The sequence below is a fragment of the Harmonia axyridis genome, chromosome 5 (assembly GCF_914767665.1).
Source record: "Harmonia axyridis chromosome 5, icHarAxyr1.1, whole genome shotgun sequence".
Classification (NCBI taxonomy): domain Eukaryota; kingdom Metazoa; phylum Arthropoda; class Insecta; order Coleoptera; family Coccinellidae; genus Harmonia; species Harmonia axyridis.
The window spans coordinates 10340361-10359730 of record NC_059505.1 but is presented as its reverse complement, the minus strand read 5'-3'; the positions used below and the strand labels follow the sequence as shown (position 1 = coordinate 10359730).

The following is a 19370-nucleotide window of genomic DNA, read 5'->3' as shown; positions in this document are numbered from 1 at the left end:
TGATATTAAAGAAAGAGATTTAACTCATCAGCTTTTGAGGTCTTCATACAAAATTAATTAAGATAACAATAGCTGCCTTCCCTATCTAGTTTAATGCTCGGTTTTACGACTTCATTGTATCTAAAAATAAGTGTCACACTGCAGAGATGGATCTCCGGATATCTAAAGTTTGAAATTGGATTTTTTGCTACAAAATCTATAAATTGATTTCGAATGGATATAGTCATATTATTAAGATCTCGATGGCCAATTGGGATAAATAACAAGTCCAGGAAACTTTTCTTGCAAAATTTCGATTATTTCGCCTTGTAGAAAATAAACATCGTCCACATCAATATTTTATAATTCCGGTCATAAAAAAGCATCAATTATAGCCAAATTCCCATAATGGACGAGGAACTGAAAAACTTGGGTTATTGTCAACACTACGTAATATTCTCAGTTGTTCTTAAGTAACGCACACGGTATCGATTTTTCACATCACTAACTTATCCTACCGGCTCAATTTTTTCCACCAGTTGCACTATTTCCGACCGAGAAGGTGATTTTAACAATTCCAATGCATTGTTGAAGCGGGTATTTTTCCATTTTTAGTAATAACGTAGTTTTTACTCATCAAATGTTAAAATTTGACTTCAAAAGTGCCAACTGTCCAGATAGCTGGCTATTCAAAATGAAACATCTTATTGGAAAACCCTGCGTATAAGCTAATCACATCATCAGAACCCTAAGAAATTCAAGGGGAATATTGAATAAGAATATCGTGTGTCTATACAGGGCGAGTCTTTGACTTGTACATTTCTATCATTTATATTCAACTCGATTTTTTGGCATATACTGCAAATTATAAAGTTATCATCACGTGTTATGCAAATTTTGAATGCAAATCTGCAGAGTGATATTTTTTTTAAAAACAGTGCCCGATTTTTTCCTCGTTTTTCTGGTGGATCCCTAGTAGTTTAAAGAAATGCAAAAAAACTTTGGTTCGATATTTAACTTCTTTGTTTTTTATAGTTTTGTGGTTTCTGATACCTACCGATTTCGAGAAAAAAATCAATCACTCAGTTAGTAAGCTGTGATGAAAAAATTAATTATTAATTAAGTTTTGTTGCTTATTTTCCCAGTTTGTAGCAATGATTCATGAGTATCGTATAAAAAGAAGGACCCTGATGTATCTCGAAAACAAAGCGGTTGCATGTTTATATTTTTTTCTAAACTTTTCTAAGGAATCTCAAACTTTCATTTGTATCTCCAATTCATCTTTATATAAAATACGCCAAAATTGTGGGACAAAAGTGCATGTTGGGATTAATAAAGATCATTGGCATAACTAGAGTTGACTCATGAGGTGATCTCCCACTTTGAACGACCAAAATCTTTCAATTTTTCATAAATTTTGTTTTTTTTTAAGTTATGACTTTTGCAATTTTTTCATTTCTTCTAATCAATTAGGGAAGTTATGTCTCCAATAAACAACTTTCCCCCCGTTATGCCTATGATAAAGATTAAAGATATTTGTATATGCTTTTATTCTTTTGAATTGAAAACATTTCAATGTAAGAATAAAATCAGTTTTTATAATAAGTCGCAGGGGTCCCCATATTGAAAACGTTAAGACTGGTATAGATAGATTTGAGAATAACAAATTGCTATTTTAAAATAACAATTTTTAAGTTTTATTCAATTTCGTGTGAACCACGTAATCACAATTATTAGAAAAAATTCAAAGCATAATATCGAGAAAAATTAAGTGAAAACACTGACGTGAAGCCAGGAGCTTTTGAAAGCTAGTCATTCATGAGCCAATTGCAAACTTGTAGACCACAAAATTGTATATGAAATGTGAATTATTAATACCCATTCCCAACGTTTACAGATAAACTGTGTTCGTAAAGTATGGAACAAATTCATTTCAAGCTAATCAGACCATTTTAAGAAATAATACTGAAATACATCGATTTTTTATTTTAATTTACCGTATTTTGAAATAATAATTTAATATACAGGGTGAATTTCGAGTAATGACGTCACCGTCATTTTTTTTAAATGGAACACCCCCATTTTGTATCAATTTTCCGATTACTCTAGCTGAGCTGATTCTAAAAATGTATCAGATGTTGATTCCAATTGGTACAGGGTGGACAAAAAAAGAATAGTTTTGTGTGTGCTCTTAAAGTAACGCGTAACATTCTTTATTAGTTAAATTAAGAATATGTCTAGCAGCAATTGGTTTGAATGTAACACCATGTAGTTTGTTACATTTTTAGATTAATACAAATGTATAAAAATAAGAAATAATTTTTCTCATATTCTGCCTGCTAGACTAAACATGTGTCTGCTAGTACTAAACATGTTTGCAAACAGCTCATTTTTATTAATCTAAAAATGTAACAAACTACAGGGTGTTACATTCAAACCAATTGCAGCTAGACAATAAGTATTTTTGATAATATTGTTAATTCAACTAATAAAGAATATTACGCTTTACTTAATGAGCACACACAAAACTATTGTATTTTTGTCCATCCTGTACCATCCTGTGAATCAACACGTGGTACATTTTTGGAATCAGCTGAGCTGAAGTAATCGGAAAATTGAGACAAAATTGGGGGTGTTCTATTTAAAAAAAATTACGGTGACGTCATTAGTCGAAAGTAATGCACCCTGTATATTAAATTATTATTTTAAAATACGGTAAATTAAAATCAAAATTCGACGTGTTCCAGGATTATTTCTTAAAATGGTCTCTTTAGCAAAAAAAGAATTTGTTCCATACTTTACGGACACAGTGTATGCAAGTTAAATTGGGAAATCACCAATCCTTCGATCTCTAGAAATTCTCATGGGAGATTCCCATCCATACTCTACCAGACAGTGCGGCATCAAGAGCAGCGAACCTCCTCACCATCCCATGGTAGTAAAATTCTCGATCTCACAATCACAGCCGGTTAATCAGACAAATCGCACGTGCTGTCCGCTGAAGACGTTCGCCAACAAATTGTGCTCCAAGTGTGCAGACGTCATGAACAATTGATTTCAGTGAAATTCCTTCGAGAATTTTTTGGTAAAAGTTACTTTGTTTTTGAAAATGCGTGAGTGTGGTGACAGGATACGAAGGGAGAGAGCATCCCCTTCGAGTCCACGTTTGGTGCTGAGGCGTGTTCTGGTGCTTTCTGAGGGTAGGCAGTTCAGGGAAGCAGCGCAGGCTTTGCAGAAATTAGGGGCGAGTAGTATAGCGGCTGCTGCCTCAGACCTACCCTTGGATTTGCTTGTTGAGGGGCTGCCTCATTCTGCGCAATTGCTGGAAACTCTTTTCAATAAGTGAGTACATACTAACACAAGAAAAAAATGTTGTTTTATAAAAATGTATATGTATATAAGAAGTTCCTAAATTTGAGGTACAAACGAAAATGTCAGATTCCTCGGATCATTTTAAGAAAAAAGTACTATGTATAAACAAACGCTTTCTTTTCAAGATACGGGTTGTTTTAGAGTTTGATATTTTTTTCAAATTTTATCCTATAAAACCTGCTCTTCACAAAGATTTTCAACTCAAATTTGGCTCAGATTTTCCAATTTAAAGTTGATATGATAATTTTGAATGCAAATCTATAGGTTGATAATTTTTCTGGAAGAATGACCGCTTTTCTCCACTAAATTTTTTTTATGGAGGACTACTGGTAGTTTAGAAAAATGTAAAAAGAACATTTCATCCAGTACTACTCTTTTTGGTTTCTTGAAGTTTTTGTCGTATCTGCTACCGATTACGAGAAAACATTTGAACCATTCTCTATAGTAATCCTCAGGAAGATCTAGTTAGTAAGCTGTGGCCTGTGAAGAATAAATAAGTTATACTTGCAGTATAAGTTTGCAATAAGTTATATGTTTTGGTTCTTATTTCCCCCAATCTGTAGTGAAGATTAGATAATGAAGATTCGATAAATTGGCATTAATCATCACAAAAAAGAAGGCCCATGTTCATAAGACTTTTTTCACTTAAAATTATCCAAAGAATCTCAATTTTCCTTTGCATCTCCAATTGAAGAACACCCTGTTTTTTGGCGAGAAAAACTCTCGAAAATCAGGAGCTTTTGAGCTTTCATTTATTCATGCGCCAATTGCACTGAATGCCAATTCCCCCATGAATGTACGAGCGCTCACAAGCTCCTGGCTTCACATCAGTTCTTTCTTAATTTTTTTTTTCGCCATTCTAGTTGCATATTCTGCATAGTTTGTTGTAACTGAAATATAAGGTTTTTTCGATTTCTGCTCGAGTTTTCCATGGTTCTGATTGATATATAAGAACGACATTAGGCAAATTTTTCTAAATCTATAACTATTGAGGCTAGATCATTCAATAGGCCATCCCCTTGCTTATATAATAATAATAATAATAATAAACGCCTTTATTGGATAGATGCATTCTACTTAGGGGCGAAGTCTAGCATTGCTATTCCCCCGAGTAGAGTAAAACACAATAACATGATTTACATTGAATGATCATATGAAAAAATTGAATACTGTAAGACAAAAAAAAAATAATTAAGAAAAAAAAAAGAACAAAAAGGGAAACATGAAATAGAAGGAAACGGCCTCTCGGGTCACTTGTTATATCGTCTAGCATCTACCATTCTACCTACACACTAATTTTCAGGGAAATCTGATGGATAGATTTTGAAATATCGAAATTATTTCCCAATGAGCTCAATGATCAGAGCCGTTTCTAGCCAAAAATACCGCCCTTAGTAAAGACCTAATTTACCAATCTATCAGAATGCAAAAAATTAATATTGGAAAATCGAGAGTCAAAAAAATTGAAGGCATTTCTGAAGAGTTTTGATAATAACATACAGGAAATATTCACTAACAAAAAACCAACCACTTCTAACCTGTATAGAAAAACAAATTCATTTGAGAATTGGCGAGTAAAAATGAACTTTTGTTTTTTCCCTTCATAATACTGGCATTATTAAATCCCTGTAATCTCATGTTCTTGAGAGGTAGAGATATTTTTTTTAGTTCGTTTAGTATACCTTTTTCAAAATCAATTCTGAACGATTTTTCTAAATGAACAAATCCTTAAAACTGCTCCCTGATTCACAAAATGATTTGTGGAGAACTTTGGTTTATCTACAAATCTGTTTATAAACTCCATCTATTCTAAGTGACTTACATTGTAAATATTAATTATCCAGTGTCAAAAATATGCTTGAAAAAAATATAGGGCTTACTTTCATTAACTTAATTCGAAGTCTCTAAATCATAAGGTAAATTAAAAACGATAACACTGAATATGCATTACATTAAACAATTAAACAAAATTATATAATTATAATTGTTGATCAAAGACTTTAATATCAACGAACAAATTTATTGTTCAAGGATCGGTTATCAATAAAAATTAAAAATAAATATCTTTTTTGACTGAAGTTTCAGGCGAAATTCAGGTGAAAAACTGAAAAACAAATCCACTGCTATAAAGCCTGGCATTTTCTAATTGTATCAAAAAGCTATCAAACGACTTACCGACCGAGCGATTAGAATTGTATTTGATCACGAAAGCATTTGAAAACAAATGCTGAAGGGTATTGTACAGGGTGTTTCAAGTGCGCGGGTCACTGGATTTTGTGGCCTATCTTTGGAGCAATATTGAAAAGTGACCCATTACAATGATATCACGGGATGTTCAAATATGTAATGAGAAATACTATCGAACCAAGGTATAGAAAGTTATTGAGAAAAAACTATTTTCCAAAATAATGTTTTTTTGCAAATCTGACTGGTTTTAAAAATGAGAAGGTCTGGAGACGATTTCTCACCAATTGTTTCTTCATTTGAACCTGTATTCTAAAAAATAGAAAATTTTTCCTTGCAAAATATACTTTTTCGCATATTTTCTGAACGCTCGAATTCGAATCCGAATACGTAAATATTGTTGTAGTTTCATATTTATTTCAAACTATTCCATTCAAAATCAGCCTGAGCAAATTCAGATTTCATATTCGGAAAATATTTCCATGTTGTATAAGGTTCTATAAAAATTCGATTGTCAAATTTTGAAGTTTTCATTCTCAATTATAATGCAAGCGAAAATATAAAGCCTGAATTTTCATTCAAACGCTCAACTAGTCTCTTGAAGAAAGAAGCCACCAGCCGTATTCTCCAGACGTTGTTCCATTGGACTATCACTTGTTTCGATCAATGCCACCTTGCCTGGCTGACCAGCACTTCCGGTCTTATGAAGAAGTAAAATATTGGATCGATTTGTGGGCTCAAAAGATGACCAGTTTTTCCACGCGGGATTCGTACACAGCCCGAAAGATGGGAGAAAGATGAATCATAAATGTATAACCAGTTTTTTAAAATAAAGCCTCGAATTTCAGGAAAAAAACGGCGGAAGCACAGCTGTACGCTTATGTAAAATAACAAATTTTCGATTTTAATGGAAAATTTGGGATCCCAATAACAGCAAGATCTTCGCCAACAAAAAATTTGACAATTAAATATTTATTGAATCACGGACAACATGGATATATTTTCCAAATATTAAATTTGAATTTACTCAGGTTGATTCAGAAGCGATTGAGCATTCAGAAAATATGGGAAAATATTATGAAGTATATTTTGCAAGGAAAAATTTCCATTTTCCAGAAAAGGGAAAGTTCAAATGAAGAAACATTTGGTGAGAGAGTTCTCATTTTCAAAGCCAGTAAAATTTGTAAAAACATTTTTTTTTTTGGAGAAATGTTATGATAACCTTCCATGCCTTGGTTCGAAAGCTATTCCGATTACAAATTTGGATAGCCCGTGAAAATACTATCATCGTGATGGGTCACTTTTAAATAATGCTCATTGCTCAAAGGATAAGCCACAACAAAACCCAGTGACCGGCTTACGTGAAACACCCTGTACACTATTCCAGACTAATAGCTTTCATAGCTTCTGAGAACGGACGGTTTTTATTACAATTTTTTTTTCATTCTTCACAGTCGAACGTATGGTTAAGAAAGTTTAGGGATAATTAAGAACCAGTTTTCTAGAATGATATTTAAACACTTAAACTTCTTACTGAAATAAATCTGAAATATTATTTGTTCCTCCATTTCCACAGTGAACTAATTTATGGTTTGAATGAGAAACAATGAGGATAAAGGGCATCTATTCTTATAATAATTATACATAATTTGAACTTTCTTCCGCCAACCTTATAGTTCGAGAACTAATAGTCTACAGAAAATTGCCTATACGCAATCAGTATCAATTCTTATTATAAGGTTACTCATTAAGAAAGCTCTATTTCATTTGTATGCAAGAGAAATATTTCCGTGGGAACAACAAGAAAAAAACCATTTTATTCGATATTTAAACGATCTGCATTTTTACGGGTTCAATGCTCTGTGCAGAATTGTTGAATATGTTTTTGTTGTTACACGTTGAACGGTTAACTTTAATCTATTCAATTCCTATTATTACCAATTCGTACATTTACATACTCGGGTGTTGTTTTTGGAATTATAAAACAACGTTTAACTTCACGTTTAGCTCAATCAACGATGCAGAGCGATTCAAACAAAATACCTGCATAATTTTATTATCTCCAAAACACTTGAGGTGCTCCAATATAAATAAATTTGCATTCTGCAAACGTCCAAATATTAAATTAACTTCGTCGCATACAATAAAGACTGCAATTGAGGCAGACTCATACCAACAGAATAGCTAGATGAGCTTCGCTTCAATATGAACCAAAACGAGATGGCTGCATTATTCAAATTCATAATTGAATATGAGAACCAAACACAATATCTTTCACGAAGATACTCGTTGGAAGTTTCACATGATTATCTTCTGTACCACATGATGAGAATTGATTACGATCCTGGCTGCTCTGCCTAGAGTTTTGTGTATAATACAGTTCTAATAGGTTTATTGTTGTGGTACACGATGTGCTTGTTGTGTAAATGTGAATTTTATCAGATTTTCCAATCTTCGGATTGTTCGAACAGAAAAAGTGTAATAAGAGCATGAATTTGTCTTACAAATTTCCCATCAATGTGAAATGAAAGTTCTTAATTGCACAGTGCACTGATTGCATTAAGAGATCCAATCTGAGATCAAGAAGTTTCTTTATTCTGCAGGTGTGTAGGTTTTTTGGCCATGTTAGAGATCACTATAATTTTAAAAAATTTCAAGAAGATTTGACAATTCAGCTGATCTTAATTTTGTGAAACTTAATTGAAAAATAAGGAAAATGACTGATTGTACCAAAATTTTTTGTAATGTAATTTAATTAGTGTTTCTCGCTAAAAATAAGACACCACGAGAATGTTGTAGAGAAATTCGAAAAAAAAGTTACTTAATATTTCCGTGACCACAAAACTGACGGAGTTGAGATGTTGGGTGTTATGAAATCACAATTTCAAGCTTCGTTTCAAAGTTTCAAGCTGATTAAATCATTAGATCCATAAAAATTAACTTCGTTGATGTGCAAACCCTACTAGAGATTCCTTGAATTGTTCCTCCAAAATTTTGTTTTCATTGTAGTAAAAATATGAGGTTTGAATATAGAAACAAATTTAGCCAATATTTCCAAAACCGTTTTAGTTGAAATTTTCAACCTGGATTTCAAATAACACTTTCAAGCTTCGAGAAAAATTTCAAACTGATTATTTCATCATCAGAACTATATGAAATTCAAGAAGAGCACTGAAAAAAACGTCCTTATATTTCTGAGATCCCATCGTTTCCTGTTAAACTCATCAGCAGAACCTCAGATAATTCATGCAAAAAATTGAAAAGAATGAGGAAAGAACTGAAGTGAGATTTTATTTATTATCTCAAATTTGGCATAGATATTCTAATTTTAAATTTTCATCATGTGATATGATAATTTGAAATGCAAATCTAGTGCCCGCTTCTTTTCTCTAAATTTTAAGAAAACTTTTTAAAAAGAAACTTTGGTCCAGAGTACTCTTTTTGTTTTTTGTAGTTTTATCGTATCTGCTACCGATTTCGAGAAAAAATGTCAAACAATTGTCTAGTTATCCTCAGGAAAATACAAATTATTATAAATATCCAGTAGGTAAGGGCAGTAAGTAAGCTGTGATGAAATAATTAATCATAATACTCATTTACCCAATATGTAGCGAAGATTTATGAAGATCCGATAAACTGTTTTACTGTTATGAATTATAATCATAACAAACAAGTAAAAATACAAGATACACCCTGTACCTAGAAAACAAAGCGTGTTCATAGAATTTTTTCTCAAAATAATCCAAGAAATCTCTGGCCAATTGAAAAGTCCCCATAGTAAAACACATTTTTTAGGCAAAATTCGATTATATTCGATTATATTATTCGCCTTCGAGGGCGAAACAGCGATTAAAGCGATCTTCCAACTTTTCGATTTGTCTATCGATTCAAAATAGGCCTCAGTTTCGGCGATTACTTCTTCATTGGCGCTAAATTTCTCTCCAGGAAGCATTCTTTTGAGGTCTGAGAACAGGAAAAAGTCGCTGGGTGCCAGATCTGGCAAATACGGGGGATGCAGAAGCAATTCGAAGCCCAATTCATGCAATTTTGTCATTGTTTTCATTGATTTGTGACACGTCGCATTGTTTTGATGAAACAGCACCTTTTTTTTCAAATGGGTCAGTTTTTTGGGGATTTCATCCTTTAAACGATCCAATCCTATATAATAATCGCTGTTGATGGTCTGGCCCTTTTGGAGGTAAGCAATGAATATTATATCTTGCGCATCCTAGAATACTGATGCCATAACCTTGCCAGCTGACTGTTGTGTTTTTCATCGCTCTGGATTCGGTTCATCGTGTGCAGTTCACTCAGCTGACTGTCGGTTGGACTCCGGAGTGAAATGATGGAGCCATGTTTCATCCATTGTAACATATCGAAGCAAAAATTCAGGTTTATTGACTTAAACAGCTTCAAACACTGCTCAGATCAATTAACACGTTGTTGCTTCTGATCAATTGTGAGCTCTCGCGACACCCTTTTTGCACACAGCTTTTCATGAACAAATATTCGTGAATGATATGATGTACACGTTCAGTTGATATCTTCACAATGTCTGCTATCTCGATCAACTTTACTTTACGGTCATTCAAAATTATTTTGTGAACTTTTTTTATTTTTTCATCGGTAATAGCCTGTTTTGGGCGTACACTGCGTTCGCCGTCTTCGTTGCATATTTCACCATGTTTAAAATTAGCATAACAATCAACGATGGTCGATTTTCCTGGTGCAGACCCCGGAAACTCTTCATCAAGCCAAGATTTTACTGTGGAACTACAAGTAAATCAAAAAATTGACTCGAACGATAAACTTTATTTGAAAATGGCGCGTATTTTCATTATCTTTTCATGAAAAAGCATCAAGCAGGGGTTGTTCGAATTATTCGGTAATTTATGAACCTCAAACTTGATACATAACCCATAAAACAATAAGCAGTATGTTCCACTTATCTCGAAGCATAAACCAGAACGTCATTCAGCTAGTCGATTAGTGGAACAAATTTATCTTTTGGTTTCGCAACTTGTTAACATGATTTATGATGAGCTCACATCGGAAGCATCTTCCGCTTGCTTGGCGTGCATAGAATATTCATGTGGAGAGTGAAATTTGGAAGTTATTCTTCCGCTTGTTTTATAATGTTTTATACAACCATTTTTTCGTTCCGAGTTCCTTATAGCCTTAGAAATTGATATAATTATAGAAAATATATTGTGTAATCAATTAATGATTCGTTTTAATTGTTGGTTATCAAATAATAAAAATGTTTAACGCATCGAATTGAATTATACATAATTTAACGATTCGTTGAACGGCAGAATTATTTAGGTAATTAATTGTTACCTCATCAATGTTAACTCTGTTATTACATAAAAATTTTGGAGTTTGTCGAATACTTATGGATGGTACAGGAAGTAATATCTGCCTGTACCAATATCCGATAGGGCAACCAGGTACTTGAATTATTTCAAATAGTTGTTTTCGTAGTTTCTAAATGAATACAATGGGTACATGGAAATCAAGGTTTCTCTTATAACCATCCCGAAATTTTCACATTTCACGTTTTGAGTAGTATCAAGAAATCGAATGAAATAATCCAAAGCTATTTTCTTGTATTTCCATAGGAGCTATATGCATGAAATTTGATGAAAAAAAATTGATTGATAAATAGTATTCTGCCTTCTGGCCCAAAAACAAAGTCGAATAATTTTTCAAGCAAAATATGGATAAATCAGAAGAAATTATTTCTCGGAAACTTATGAAGACACAAAATCATGAAATTAATAGCTTTGGGATAGAATCCTGACTAAATATTTCAATTATAGTTTTTTTTGACCGGTCGTTTTCCAAGCAGATCCCTCTATTTTTTCATCACGATGACATTTAGTATTTTCTGGTGTGAGCCGTCCGTTAACACGATATCGACAGTTAACGCTGAAGAAAATTCAATGCGAAAAACCGTCATTCAAATGTTGTTGAAGCACACAATCTATTCTATGCATTTCATGGTCAGGTGGCTTCAGATATTGTGTCAACTGAACCTTTTAAGGTGAAGACGCGAATCCACAACCAAAATACTCCGTAGCATAACGGGCCGTAAGAGAGGCCCAAATGTTGTGCGCTCCGAGGAATTGATAAATTTGGATCTTATGCAACACTTCCGCTTAATGAAGCAATATTTTTCGGTCTAGCGTGCATTTCGATGATGTATGAGATTCAAGATATTAGTAACTGATCCAGTCTCTTCGAATTTTTCACTATCTTACCAATTAAACGCTCAGATGGACGATTATGTCGACCATTATTCCTGTAATGCAGCTTGTCAAGTAGTAGTTTTTCAATATCAAGTCAAATATTTATTTATTGAGTACTTGAATTATATCCAGCTACTTGATTTTTAGCAGTTTTATTATGTAGTGTCACATCGATAAAAAAATGATGAAATGAGAAGTAACCTTGCAAAAAACACTTTAATTTATTAAACTTTTTGTATAAAAGAACCGAAAATATATCTTTTTTGAAATAGAAACATGAATCAAATCACTATAAATCATTACAAAATAAAAAATAATAAAAACATAACGTTTCTCTCAATACTGAGAAACCTCCAGGCTTAGTTTGATTTCATAATTTTTCATCCAGGATCTAAGACACATGAGGCTTATAGATTTATCGCCTAACCTATTGTGGGTTTTTGTAACTGTAAAATCAGCTCTGGAAAATTGTCTTTCAACATAAAAATCCTTGTTTGGAAAGATATTTCTGAAACTACCAAAATCTACCAATAGATTTCTTAGAAATGTGACTAATGAACTACTAATAAAGTTACACTGACGAATGCTTCAGTCTCTCGGCGCTCGAGGAATCCCCTTATTTAGTCTAAGCACGCACGAGATTGCAGAAATATATGCCGTGCGACGCGTGCATATCAAGCTCAAGTACATATTATCAAGTAGCTTGATATCAATCAAGTAAATAAATATCTAAAATCAAGTCAAGTAAAGCTGAAGTATGTAATTTTTCGCGAGCTTGATTTTCAAGTCAAGTTGTTGATTGAAATGTCAAGCTACTTGGCTTGATAAATCCCTGAATTTTTGCGACGAAATTAGAAATTTCAAAACATTTCGTGAAATCAGCCTTATTTTTCATCTTATATTGATTAAGAAAGTATTGAAGTAGATACGTATACCTACAGACCCTACAGTTTCTAATAAAGAAAAATGTAATTCGAATGATATTTGAGGGATAAATCATAAAACGCATTTTCCTCAATCGCAAAATTTTTTAACAGGTATGAAAAATTCAGAAAAAAATACATATAATACTCAATATAATATATATTTTTTTCTCACAAAATCCTCGATTCGAGGATCGAATTAGGATCTTATGAAATTCTATTTTGTATTTTTTTTATATACAGAAAATTATTTATTTTCATACATATTGAGATATTTTGCAATAAAAGAGAAAATAACAAAATATAATGGTTTGCACACTTTCGTATAAGTTGTTAAAGATCCAACCCTGCTAAAGTTTCATACGAAAACCTGTTGTACATCCTCAAAACATAAACATCCCATTTCCAAATAGTTGTTATGATCTGTCCAAAATAATAATACACAATTATTCAAATTAGTAGGGTACGAAATTCCTTCATAATTATTAGTGAAACTGAATGGAGCGTCCAACACAAAATCTGCATTTCATACCATATGCACATAAATTTGTATAATCCTAATACTAATCTACCTCTATTTAAAAGGCACACTCCGAAATTCATCTCTAATGTTTTTCAATCTCCGAATAACGGTTTTCGATTCACCTTGAAGGTGAAACCATCGAGTATAAACGCATTCGTCAGTTTGAAGCTGGGAGAAATCACTTTCTACTTATCGGATCTAGCCTGTGCTCCCAATATTCGACAATGATGTGGAACAATATCCAGAAAATGAACATCACACGTCACGTTTTGATTGAGATAGCTCCAAAATGCGGGCCAATGAAAAATTGAAAGTTGTAGTCATTAACTAGGAATCTTAATGGGTATTGGATACTTTTTTGTTAATCTGGTATCTGGTTGAAATGTGACTCAAGGAGGCCGCAGAATGTTTGGAGAAAATCGAGAAATGCAGATGATTTTTTTTTATCCTTCATTCAATAATGAAAAAGAAACAGTATGAGGTGTACAGTATGATTTTATATAGAAAAAAAATTTTGCCAGATGCTCATCAATTTTTGTTCATCGTCTTGAAGAGAATTCTGAAATTTTGGACAGTTATTACAACCAGTAGCCTCTTATATCTATAATGCCTGTAATTCTCAAATTTTGAGCCGGAAATGGTCTAAAACGATTCGACTCATGGATGACGAATCCAATCTTGGACGTAAACACCTGAAAACCAAACAAATATACATAATTACCAAACAATTTTAAACTTCATGTCAGAACCATGAAAAATTTTAGCCGAATTTCGAAAAGAATACCTAACATTTCAGTGACTATAAAGGACCCCGCACGTTTCTTATGGGAAATGGCTTTCCGTGAATTTGGCTGAATTTTTGATATGTTGTAGTTCTTGATAAACTGATCAGAAGTGTCCATAGCCACAAAGCTCAAAAATGGACAGTTTTCGAGATATGGAGCTTTGAAAATGGATTTTTTGCAATTTTCGGGTTTTTGCTCATCAATCGGGGAGCTCTCATTTCTGGTTGGGATGGAATTTGGATGTTCGGCGACCAGAACCCGACTGAGAAATGATCTTCCTTGGTTATATTAGGCACCGCCATCGATAATTTTTTATACACTGCTCCACATTGGCTATGAAATGAGATACAAAATCCAAGATCTTCCATACATCTTTTCATTCTTCAAGATAACGCCAGAATAATTCACATGACCGAGAAACGACATATTGTGAGATTTTTTTAAGAGAGACCATAAAACTGAATCCTCTTATATCTGATGTCCAATAATATCAAATATGTTAGCCAAAATGTTCATAACCAGGCACCGTGACCTGTAATGGGGGAAAATGGGAAAATCATAATCATATATCCTCAGGGATAACAATTGTGATCACTATTGATCTCATTTACACATGATATGTGATTTGTTTCTCACAAATCTCTATAATCTGACAATGGGGTGCCAAGACATTTTCCTCAGAATGTCTCGAAATTGATGATAGCATCTCACAGACAAACGAATCCGTGAAAATGTCTGCATTTTTGATACAATATAGTACTACCCGGGTAGAATATAGAAGTCCAAGTGTTGGAAGCAAACTATGAATGGAACTTCCGATAATAACCCACGATTTCTTGAAAATACAATTTTTGTTTAATGAACTTTTTGAACTTCACACATACGAATGAATACTATCTAATAATATGATCGTTGGCAAAATGAATGAGTAGATCAATCAAAAACAATATAATAATGAGAGTTACATTCATAATAATAATAACAATAATGATAATAAACAAAAAACAATTTGAAATTCCTTGGAAATAGGAAGGTATGCCATTCACGATGGAAAAGTAAAAAAAATTCCCATTACCAATTTGCACATTTGTTACTGTATATTCTCGATAACTAACTTCACGAATTCCTTCTTTAAGGTCTCAGGTCTTGAATCAATTGCAGAGCATTGAAATAGGCCTTATCTTTCACATGCCATAAAAAAAAATTCTGAAGGTATTGAATCACAAGGAAAAATGAATTTTCACAAAAAACCCTAAAAGGTCTGCAATGTGTTAAACAAATCTATTACAATTTGTGTTCAATGATTAGAGGTACCTTTATTGTGTTTGATAACTAACCTAACAAGATTTACGACATTTTGATTTTTTTAAATTCCATCAATCAGTCGTTTTTTACATACTCATATTAAACGTTATAAAATTCGTTTATTAAACGCACAAACAGTGTGAACATACTAATAATAATAGGTTTGGTTATGTGCGGTAACCTAGTTTCTGAAGCATTATCTTCTCGTTTTCAATCATGTTCATTTAGCGGTTTTCAAACCACTAGTCTGATTTTATGTGACAATCCACGCTTCATTTGTCTTCAACAACTTCAGAATTCCGGAGTTTCTCACTGAACTCGAGAGATCATAATGGAATATCAGAGTTCGTTGATGAACACCATGAAAACCTCATTTCCCGTTATTAAGTTATGCGACCTTCAATTTCTCTGGAATAATCTAATATCGTGAACTCTAGAGGGTATTCGCCAATTTAGGAATAGTTAAAAAATTTAACTTAATAGATCAACTTAATGAGAATTACTTGAGATACGTAATATACGTTGGTAAAATAAAAATAAGAATTTTATATGCATACTTTTCATACCTGACGAACTTCAAAATGTTCCTTTAATAGTTGGAATTAATTCATTGATGTATTTTGTAGAAAAATAATTCATTTCGAAATTTTCAGTTTATATATGATTCAAAATACACAAATTACATGAAACAAATCAATACCTGATGTTCGTAGAAACTTTGGAATTTTTTTTTTTTGGATATTGAAGAGATCCCGATAATTTTGAAGGCTTTAAATTAGGGCTCAAAATTGTTAACTTCAAAAAATGCGGAAAACACTGTAGTTACTTGAGGAGCTTTCAAAAGCTCCTTCATTAATCTGTCAATTGAGCCCTTGGAGTCCACATATATCTATATGCAGTGATGTGGTCTCCAAAGGTGCAACTAAAAGATGAATGAAGGAGCGCTTGAAAGCTCCTAACTTCACCTACATCGATGCTTTTCTCACTTTGCTGCTTAGGCCGGTGTTGAAGTGTTAAAGATAACAGGAGAATTAAGTCTAAATTTTTCCGTTTACAAAAGGAAAATAATAAATGGACACAGCATCCTAATTGAATGAAATGCTTCGACTTTTTCTTATATCCGAACGAAAAATAAAAATGGAAATAAGGATAAGAAATAACAATCTCATGAAATGAAGGGCTTCATCATATAATTATATTTGGAATTATTGAACCAAAATCATTGTTTTCGTGAGATACCTAGACATCGAGTCTGATTCAATTTGCATTGTACGGGGTTATCCATATCGCCTGAATTTTCAATGACATATGTCAAACAAAAGTGTCATTCCAAGTGTCATATATTTAGTTGAAAGTTAGTCATCGAACAATGAGTAACTGTTATTTTCTGCTGAACCTGTAAAAATTGTGAAAACATTAGTTTCATGCATATGCATATGCAGTACTTGAAAATTATTGTCGACATAATCATCCATCTGAGCATATAATTGGTAGGGCAGTGAAATAAGTCCAAGAGACTGGATCTGTTACTGATGTTTCAAGGCTCATTCATCATCGAAATGCAGACTGGACCGGAAATATTGTTGCTATAAGTGGAAGTGTTGTAGAAGATCCAAATATATCCATTCCTCGACACACACAACATTTGGGCCTCCCTTACGGCACACTATGCCGTATTTTGCTTCCAGATTTGCCTCTCCGTCCTTACATGGTTCAGTTGACACAAGAATTAAGGCCCGCTGACCATGGAATGCGAAGAACAAATGCTGATTGGGTGCTTGAACAACAAATTTTGGATGACGAATTTTCGCAACGATATTTCTTCAGTGACGAAGAATATTTTTTACGCTTACGTTGGCTACGTAAAAAAGCAAAATTGTCGTATATGATGGGGAAATGAAAATCCTTATGTGACTGTAAAGAGACCATATCACTGTACGATGTACAATTTGGTCTGGTGAAGTGATTGACCCTTACTTCTTTGAAAATTAAGATGTCACCCAAACCGTCAATTCTCATTGCTATATCCAAATAATTAATGGGTTTTTTGGGCATTAAATGAACGATATAAAATTTGGAAGAGATAGAACCAAAGCAATATGGTGCAACAAGCCACACAACATGACCCTTTTTGGCTCTATTCCAAGAAAAATTCCAGGACGCGTAATTTCTTGTGATATATTGCCTTTGGATTTTTGTGGGGTTATGCGAAGGATCCTGTTTATGCCGATAATTCTCAGACTATTAACTGAAAACCAACATCCGTCAAGTTATTGGTGAGATATTGGCCAAAACGTGCAGGCGAGTCATCGAAAATTACCTCACAAGGATCGAGTCCTGTAAGATGTAACACGGAGGACATTTGAAGGATGTTGTATCCCACACATAATGGCAAGGTCCAAGGATCATATTGCAATAAAAATGTGTTCGATATTCTAAATTAAAACGTGTTTCCATTCTACTGCTATAAAAAGTAGATTATATTCTCATAGCTTACTGAATTTAAAAAATATGTATCGTTCATACTGTGAGAATTATTATTCCTCAGGGCACTTTCACTACAACACGCTTGATAGACCAATGAAATTGGGCTTTTAAAAATTGTTTCTATGGAAACGCATGAAATGAGTATGTACGAAGGCCATTTTGAAATGAATCAGGTACATTACTTTTATTATTTAAATTTGTGCAGCTGTAGGAAAAGTATAATGTGCAACATGTGGGAAAAGTCCTTTTTCGCACTTGAGTGTATGTGGCACTTGCCTTTCAGGCTCGTGCCACAAACTTCCAAACTCGTGCGAAAAGTTGAACTTTCCCACTCTTTGCACAATATACTATTCCTTTATTTTTACTTTTGGAACTACAAATAGATAACCCTTTACAAAAAAGTTGAAGAAATTCTAAAGAATTCACCTCACAGTATACAAATACAAAATTCAAACCAAATTACAATTCTTGTTTGAGTTACAGTTTTACCTACAGTTATCATTTCATAAAAATATACATTCTTTCAGCATCAAACAATCGAGACAAAATAAAACAAAAAATATAAAGGTTGTATAAACCGATCCTTCCTTAGCAGCTGTAGTTAAATTATTGCTTGTATGTAGTTCATTATTATAAAGGACAATAAAAGAATAATATTATCTTTTATTAACATAATCAATGAGATGTAGTCTGTGGTGTAGATGATTCCATTAAGAGCTGTCTATACCGTTTTAGCGATTAGTTCAAAAATTAGTACGCTTTATTTTGTTAAAGACCATCGATTTATATTAACTTAGCAAGAAATTATCAGAAATGAGATGAAGTGATCCATTCTGATAGTCAGACTGCAATCACTGAGCACTGATCTCATATATCAGCGAATCTAAGATAGTATTGGAGTACCGAAGAAAACTCAATGAAATAGGCAAGAATAATGAGGTTTTTTTAGTCTGGGTTCCCGATCACTCTGGAAATAGAAGGAATGAAGACGCCAACACACTTGCAGGAAAGTAGTACAAATATTTCATCAGTCCGGAACCTTTCGTAAAAGTTTCAGAAGGAAAAAACCGAAAGAGAATATTCTGGCCTAATCTTTATGGTTTGGATCATTCCAAAAAGTTTCTTCGAAGCTTTGATTCTACAAGATTCAATAAGTATCTGGATCTTAGCAAGAATATGCTGCACCTCCTCACTGGATTCCTCACAGGGCATTTTCGCCTTAGGAACGACATGACAATGGGTCTAGCTGAAAATGACGAGTGCACATTCTGTGGGGAGAAGGAAGAAACTCCGGATCACCTGGTGAAGAAATGCTTCGCCATCACTAGCCAACGCAAAATCTGCTTTGGACAAGAAACTTGTAGAAGTGAGGAATTAGCCTCCTTGAAGCCATCCTAGATACTGGAGTTCATTAGAACCCTGAAACTGGAGGGTGAGCTGTATGTTTGATCACTTTATAGAGAGAAAAGCTCTAATGGGGGGCACAATAGACCATAGACACAATAGGTTGCAGTGAAACGGAACCTCCTCAATTAAATCTTAATCGATTTATATGAGATTT

At 33.3% G+C, this 19370-nt stretch overlaps 1 protein-coding gene across 1 annotated transcript in view; it reads left to right on the top strand.

Annotated features, from left to right (window-relative positions):
- Positions 1-2921: 2921 nt before the first annotated feature.
- Positions 2922-19370, top strand: part of LOC123679878 — a 48271-nt gene continuing 31822 nt past the window's right edge. The window contains exon 1 of the mRNA XM_045617415.1: positions 2922-3321. Coding sequence (XP_045473371.1) covers positions 3089-3321 — 233 coding nt within the window. The 5' untranslated portion in view covers positions 2922-3088. The remainder of the gene's footprint in view (positions 3322-19370) is intronic.